At 39.2% G+C, this 8,655-nt stretch overlaps 1 protein-coding gene across 1 annotated transcript; it reads left to right on the top strand.

Moving 5' to 3' along the window:
* The first annotated feature begins 641 nt into the window (after positions 1-641).
* Positions 642-1,421, top strand: LOC148955971 (uncharacterized). The gene has a single exon (XM_089088653.1). The coding sequence runs from the start codon at positions 642-644 to the stop codon at positions 1,419-1,421; it is 780 nt and encodes a 259-aa protein (XP_088944779.1).
* Positions 1,422-8,655: the final 7,234 nt, after the last annotated feature.

The raw sequence follows: 8,655 nt of genomic DNA, 5'->3' as shown, positions 1-8,655 counted from the left end.
TTAGCAGAGATTCATCATGGTGAATATTAAGAGATAACATTGATTTTAGCAATTTGAAAATTGCTACTCTTATTGCAGTAATCTTTTTTTATTTCAAAAGCGGTAATAGGAGAAATTTTAAGGTAAATTCCTAAGTTTTGGGAGGGAGGATCTTGGGCAGGGAGAGGGGAAATGCTTTTGATTGGGGAGATTTTTTTTTCTTTTTTTAGAGCTTCTAGAAAGGACCTCTTGAAACCCATTATCATCATTTATAGTGAGATTAACCCCTACACTGATCATTGTCCTATTCTCAGAATTGGAGCTATCATGTGAACTTTGAGATAGTGAGCTCGAACGTTGTTTGGGGTTTAGGGGAAAGAAAGTACCTAGGTTAGGTTATGTATTTATAATCTGCTATGCCTTACCCCCCCCCCTAATATACAAATGTACAACCCAAATTTGTTCATAAACTATTATATTTTTATCTTATTTTGTTTCATTTCATTAGCATTGACTGAAATATATTGATTTAATTGCTTTGCTTGCTTTGCTTTTGTGTTGTTTGCTTATGCTTATGCACTTTATTTATAGGTGTTGGGTCTCCATTAAATAATTGAATTCAACTCTTTACCCAAAGATAGAATAAATTACATGGTGTCAGAATGGACAGCACACCCTATCCAACAATTGATTGGTCGTCAGCCAATCTCAAAGCCTTGTGGAAGCGATTTTGCCAGCATGCTGAACTGATGTTCACAGGACCCTTGTCCGGAAAAGCTGATGCTGTGAAGTGCTCCTACTTGCTGATTTGGGTAGGAGAAAAAGGCCGAGATATATTTAACACATTCCAGATTCCAGAAGTAGACAAAAATAAAGTGGATGTATATCTGAGAAAATTCAGTGAGCATGTTGAACCCAGTTCCAATCCCATATTTTCCCGATTCGCTTTTCACAAACAAAATCAGAAAGAAGGAGAGACAATTGAATCATATGTGACATCTCTGAAGTTACTGGTCCTCGATTGTAGTTTCGGAGATAGTTCGGACGAAATGGTGAGAGACAGACTGGTGTTTGGAGTACAGAGTGACCGGATAAGAGAAAGACTATTGAGTGAAGGTGGAATGCTTACACTAGCAAAAGCTATTGATATTAGCCGTGCAATTGAAACAGTTGTGGAGACCCATGCACAGATGAGAAATGAACAAAGTACTAGTGCTGTAAAGCAAGAAGTGGAAGCCATACGCAAACAAAAAATGTTGCCAAAGACAATGACGACAAACTGTTACTTCTGTGGGAACCAGTACTCCCGCGAACACAAATGCCCCGCAAAAGGGAAGATCTGTTCCAAGTGTCGGAAGCCAAATCATTTTGAAAAGGTTTGCAAAAGCAGGTCTGTCAACGAAATTGAAGCCCTGCCAGCTGAGAATGAAGGAAACAATTAATACTTAATCGACTCTGTTGACAGCAGAACCAATTCAGTCCAAAAACCGATGATTAAAGTTAACCTACCTGAATACCGACAAGAAATAACCTTCAAAATTGATACAGGGGCTGATGCAAACGTTCTCCCAGCAAGTGAATTTAGATCCCTAAAACCAAGACCTACCTTGCTTCCCAACAAAGATATCCTGACAAGCTACAGTGGATGCAGCCTTGAAGTACTTGGAATTGCACATATTGTGATTCAGTATAAGGACCAAGAACCGCAGGTCCATGTGTTCCATGTTGTTAAAACCCACAAAGGACCAATCCTTAGTAGACAAACGAGCAAACAGATGAACTTGATCAAGTTTGTGCTTAGCATGTCATGTAGCATGACTGAAGACCCAGCCACGGTTTCAACCAGACCTGAAATACGACAGATCCTCGAGGAATATGATGATGTCTTCCAAGGTATTGGGACGTTGCCCGGAAATTGTCACATTTACCTGAAGGAAGGATCTGTTCCGACAGTCCAGCCACCAAAAAGAGTTCCGTATGCCCTTCAGCCGAAGCTAAAAGAAGAACTAGACAGATTAGAAAATCTTGGCATCATAGAGAAGGTACAAAAACCGACAGACTGGGTGAATTCGATTGTCCTTGTAAAGAAACCAGATGGAAAAATCCGAATTTGTCTAGATCCAGTGGACTTAAACAAATTTATCAAGCGTCCTTACCCCCCCAGTCCTAGCTTTGAGGATGTAGCAGTGAGATGTGCTGGAGCATAAAGATTTTTCAAAACCGACGCAAGAAATGGTTTCTGGTCACTGGTTAGACAAGGACTCTGCTGACCTCACTACATTCAGCACAACATTTGGAAGATACTGCTTCAAGAGATATCCTTTCGGGCTCATATCAGCCCAGGATGAGTACCAAAAATGAATGGAAGAGGCGTTTGAAGGTATTGACATTGGTCTGATTGTAGATGATGTTGCTGGAATGGCTGAAAGTACAACAGATCATGATAGGAAACTAAGGACAGTTATGCAGAGGGCTCGTGAAAAAGGCATCAAGTTCAATAAAGAGAAATGCCTTTTTGATGCCGTAGCCATTCCCTACTTTGGACATATACTGACAAAGGGAGGTATGGAACCAGACCCTAACAAAATTAAGGCAATGAAAGAAATGCCAGCCCCCAAGAACAAAGATGAATTGCAGACTCTTCTAGGGATGTACAACTATTTGTCGAGGTACATTCCTGGCCTCTCTACCCTAAACCAGCCACTTAGGGACCTGGCCAAAGCAAAGGAGTTCAAGTGGAAAGTAGTACACAACAATGCCCGAGTCAAAATCCAGGAAGCCATTTGCAGCAAACTCACATATTTTGATACAAAAAGTGCCCAGGTGGAAGTGATAACAGACGCATCACAACACGGGCTAGGTGCTCAACTGGTTGCGGATCACGCCACAGTAGTCTTTGCTTATATATCTCTTAGTGACACAGAAAAACGGTACTCACAAATCGAGAAGGAGCTTCTGGGAGTCGTGTTTGCCTGCACGCATTTCCATCAATATATTTGTGGTAGAAAGTTCACTGTGACAACGGATCACAAACCTTTAGAGGCGATATTGTCCAAACCAATAAATAGGGCACCCCACCGATTGCAAAGAATGATGCTAGTGCTCCAGCAGTATGAACTGTCATTCCAGTATCGTCCCGGCAAAGAAATCCCAGTATCTGATGCCTTATCACGAATGCACTTACCTGACCAAGACCCAGAAATTCAAATTGAAGGAGAAGTAGCCATCCATGCATTCTTTAGAGATATTCCAGTAAGCAGAAACAAACTAGAGCAAGTCCGTGAGGAAACCCTAAGAGATGTAGAGCTGAAAACACTGTCAGACATTATCAAATCTGGCTGGCCTAACAACTAAAGAGATGTACCATCTATCGTTCTTCCATTCTGGAACTACAGAGACGAGCTGGTTATCAACGATGGTATTATACTGAAAGGCAAACACATTGTTGTGCCTAAGGCACTGCATGGAGACATACTGCGACAGCTTCATTTGTCACACGTTGGCATTGTGAAAACAAAAGAAAGAGCTTGTAGCTCTGTATTTTGGCCTAACATCACGAAAGATATCATGCAACTAGTATCTGGTTGCGAAATATGCGCCATGCATCAAATGGATCAACAGAAAGAGCCCTTGATATCTTTAGAGGTTCCCCAGTATCCATTCCAACACGTAGGCCTGGACGTCTTTACATTCAGTGGTATGGAATACCTAATCACGGTAGACTATTATAGTAGATTTTTCGAGGTGGATAAACTTGCCATTTCAAACTCACAGCAAGTGATCTCGAAATTAAAAATGCATTTTGCCAGATATGGTATACCAGAGAAGATTACTTCAGACAATGGGCCACAATTCAGCTCGGAGCAGTTTCGAACATTTGCAGCATCCTGGGATATCAACCACGTCACTTCGAGTCCCCGATACCCACAGTCCAATGGGATGAGTGAGAAGGCAGTCTAGACGGCAAAATGAATCAAGATAAAAGCAACAGAAAGCCAAACAGATCCATACATTGCATTGCTGGAATACCAAAACACCCCAGTTGATGGAGCATATACACCGGTTCAGCTGCTCATGAGCAGGAAAACCCGGTTGATGGTCCCAGCACTGCCATCCCATCTGCAGCAGAAAATAATAGCGAAGCCAGTTTTCGAGAAACCAAGAGAGAAAGCTCAGGCTATACAGCAGAGAGCTCACAACAAGAACGCCAAAGAGCTGAAAGAATTGAGCATAGGAGAAAAAGTATGGGTGAAATTTGATGAAAATAGTAGATGGCGCAAGGGCGTAGTCGAGAAGAAGTTGAGACAACAAGAGCACTCTTACCTGGTGCAGCTGCAAGACGACAGTACTCTTCGGAAAAACAGGCACCACCTACGTCACAGATCAGAACCAGTTATAGCCGAGCCGGCGCCTATACCATCCCACCCATTACATGCAGGCCGTGTTACCCAGTGCCCCGAACTACAGACTTACCCGGATGGAACAGCGACAGTTGGAGCTAGTACGACGCCTGTCACAGATCGATCCAGTGCCGAGTTGAACATCAGTACTGACAAAGAAACCCCGTCAATAGTCGAAGATGATGATTTCAACGTAGCCGAAAGGCCAAACGTCAGGGGGGAGGAGGAAAGAACATTAAGTCTATAATGTCAGTCAACTACTGATACAGTCATACCCTCTGTGACCAGCACTGAAGCCAGATGCAGGAAGAGTCACTTGCTCAGGTAGACTTTCCAAACCACCTGCGCGTATGAACCTGAGCATTGATCGTCATGTTGATATCCACCTCCATCCAGTCTGGCAGTGATGGAAGCCATTTCTACATGAGAAAGAAGATGAAATATATTGATTTAATTGCTTTGCTTGCTTTGCTTTTGTGTTGTTTGCTTATGCTTATGCACTTTATTTATAGGTGTTGGGTCTCCATTAAATAATTGAATTCAACTCTTTACCCGAAGATAGAATACATTACATTGACAAAACTTCCCTTCCAACATGTGTCCCAGATTTTAGAACAGTACCATTTATAAATGGGTTGTTCAAGAGAATATTCCAAAAATACTTATTTATAACAATTCAAACCTCATTTATAAGCCAACTAAAATATAAACCATTTTTTACCATTTCAAGTTTTTCAAATGCCATCAATAAAATAGCACTGAATTTTGCAATTCAAAACTTTGCTGTTGACAATTCAGGGTATATATATTTACACATTACAGGGGTGGGGTGGGTAAATATCATGGTAAATTTGCAGTGGGCCAGAGAATTTAGCTAGGATGAAAGTGAAAACATCATTTGATGTTTTTTCTGCTCTTTCATAATTCATACCAAATACTTTTGGGGCTCCTTTAAGGGCTCAAGATACAATTTTCAACAGAAGCAATTATTGTATTATGAAAAAGCATAAAAAAAGGCATCAAATGATGTTTTCACTGGTAAATTTTTCACAGTTAAGGTACTCCTTTAGTATACCTACACTTTTATATACTGCCAGTTCAGTTAATGCTAATGAAATAAAATAAAATAGGATGACTATATAATAGTTTAGAAACAAATTTGGGCTATATATTTGCACATCATGGGGGGGGGGGCAAAGCATAGCATATATTAAATACATAACCTAACCTAGGTACCCCCCCCCCCAAAAAAAAAAACCCTAAGAACAACACTTGAAATATCATATACACAATTAAAACCATGCTATACATTGTATTTCTCTACAGTTGTGTGTTGAATCATCCCATAAAAATGGGTTTTCATTGCATCTCCAGTTTGAGATATATAAAAGAGTATGTATACTAAAGGAGCACCAAAATAAACATACCACTTGATGCCTTTTTTATGCTCCTTCCAAATATAATAATTGTTTTCGTCAATATGGATTTTACCCATACCCCTATATATACCAATTCAAGGTAGCCTAGATATTTGCACATTAGGGGGGTGGGGGCAAAGTTTAAACTTACATCTCATTTACATCAGAAATACAATTTACCAACACCTTGCCCCTACCCCCTAATGTGCAAATATATACCCTGAATTGGTATATATAGGGGTGGGGATAAAATTCATTTCTGACAAAATAGATCCTTAGGCCTATATTTGGAAAGAGCATAAAAAAAGGCATCAAGTGGTAGGCCTATGCTAACTTTATTTGTAAGTCAATGATATGAACTGCAAGAAATTTACCTTTTCACTTTCATCCTAGGCTAGCTAAATTATAGTACCACCTAGAAATTTACCAGTTTCAAAGGCCATCAATGATCAGGACCCTCTAGAGGGAGAAGGAGTAGAGGTAGGTACTTCAAAATAGCCTACCTTCCCAGAACATACTTTAGCCTGTAGACCCATCCCAGAAAGCTTTATTTTCCTAACCTAACATAGAAGAATTTTAGATCAAGTAGAATCTTACCCATAAAAAAGGCATCAAATGATGTTTTCACTTTCATCTTAGCTATATTATAAGACCCACTGCAAATTTACCATACTAAAACCCTTATAAAGGGTCGTAGTACTAAAACGATGCTGTAAAATGTTCCCAGCTATAATTTTACAGCTACTTGCAAACATTGAACATAGGCCTAGCCTAAAATAATGAACCGAAAATAAATGATCTAAAGGAATAGCCAAATATTTACAAAACTTTCTCACCTTCATTACCAAATAAGCTCCATAGCTTCGCTAAGAGCATACCCATTTCAACTTTGTCAATGAACCAACTGCAAAATAATTCTTCTTCTTCTATTTAACAGCAGGCGGGCTTTTCAGTATAACTATTTAGCCCTTTTCCTTTTGCTTCACTCTGTGGGCTACAGAGCTACTGGCTTGATTGCCTCATATTTATTAGATATATTCAGATATCTTTCAGCAGATCTTTTGACTCTAGGAGTTCAAATATAAGATGATAGATGTCGATTTCTATGCTCTGTGTGCAGGTGCAGTTGGCTAGGCTCTTGGCTGATAGTGGGATTTTGTGGTGTTTGAAGTATTTTAACAGTTTACAAAGCAAGGTATGTTGTGCAGACGTCAGCATATTACATTCAAATAGGCAATGGTCAATTGTTTCATTATTCATATTACAATGCCTGCAAAGAGGGGACAGGGGAATTGAACCACTTGAATTAGAAAGCTTATATGAGAATGCAAGGAAATTTAGTCCATTTGTTCCAGAACGAATTCTGTGATAAATTTTAGAAAGATACTTATTGGGAAAGGGGGAAAGGATAGGATTAATCTTATTAAAATTAATATCTGATAGCCTCCATCGGTAAATATCTCTGATCGGGACTAGTCTCCCACTTGGCTGGTCAATATTTATATCATTTTTTGCTATTTCATCAACCTGATGATTACCACTTATGCCAGAGTGGCTAGGAATGTACTGAAAGTAAGTTTTTATGCCACTTGAAGCAAGATTATCAATAATACTGAGACAATGATAAGTGTCAATGTCCAACATATATTGAGGAGCTGAGGCCAGCAACTCAAGGCTTGATAAAGAGTCGGAATAGATGATAATATTCTTCGAATTTTTAATCAAAGGTTGGTTTTGCTTAAGTTGTTCTAATGCCATGATTATGGCATTTAACTCAGCAGACATTATAGATAAATTATTAAATAATCTCTCTCCCATTGCAATTTTCAGGTGAGGAAGGAAAACACCACTTGCAACTTTCTCATCCATTTTTGACCCATCAACAAATATTTCGAAGTGATTTTTATAGGTAATTGTATTAAGTTCTGCAAATTTTTTCTGGACAAAAGCAATGGGGGTTAAATCTTTATTCCATTTTGAAAATTCAGTATTTATTATGGGAAATGACCAATTCCATGGAGGGGATTGGGGGAAAGTAGGTGCAATAGACTTTGCTGGTACAGGGAACTTCTTTTGAATATTGGCATACTCATCTGCAATACCTCTATACATGGCTGGATTTCTTAACCAATTATGTAATGTGTGTGAGCTATTTGATTCAATTTTTGTAAGATGTTTTATCAAGAGAAAGCTACGTCTCTCCCTTATTGTTGTTAATCCACTCTCCATAAGCAGAAACTTGGTGCTTGTGGGTTTCCTAAGACCAAATATGAGACGTATTATATCATTTTGTGTTGTTTCAATTATTTGCATCTGGGTCTTTGCACATGCACCATAGACAATGAGCCCATAGTCAATATGGGGTCTTATCTGTGATTTATAAAACTGGAGTAAGGTTTTCTCCTTACAACCCCAGGGTGTGGAAAGAAGTCTTTTTAGTATATTTGCTTTTCTATAAATATTTTTTATTGTGTTTGAAATGTGGAGGTGGAAATTAAGTTTTTGGTCAAGCATGAGACCTAGGTATTTAATATTATTATCTTCTGGAATAGTTGTTTTATTTAGAGTTAGTTTTGCATTAACATGGTTTCGCTTCCGGTGAAATTGGATTATTTTTGACTTGGTGGGTGCAATGGGTAAATCTGAATGTTGAGAGAATTTTTCAAACTGGAAAAGTGACTTTTGCAGATTTGACTGTGCTATCTGGAAGGTGTTGCCAGATGACCATAGCACCAGATCATCAGCATATTGTAGATTCGTGTGGGGTAGGTTCATGTCCCAGAGATATAGGGCAAAAAGGAGGCAACTGAGGACTGCTCCCTGAGGTAGGCCTTTGGAAATTGTCTTTTGGGGTGAAG

This window comes from Artemia sp. Qi Xiang Cuo, chromosome 1 (genome assembly GCF_049724085.1).
Source record: "Artemia sp. Qi Xiang Cuo chromosome 1, ASM4972408v1, whole genome shotgun sequence".
Lineage (NCBI taxonomy): Eukaryota > Metazoa > Arthropoda > Branchiopoda > Anostraca > Artemiidae > Artemia > Artemia sp. Qi Xiang Cuo.
This window is presented reverse-complemented; position numbering and strand designations above follow the sequence as displayed.

Coding starts and splice junctions, on each gene's coding strand:
- LOC148955971 (XM_089088653.1), top strand. CDS start 642: ATGGACAGCACACCCTATCCAACAATTGATTGGTCGTCAGCCAATCTC.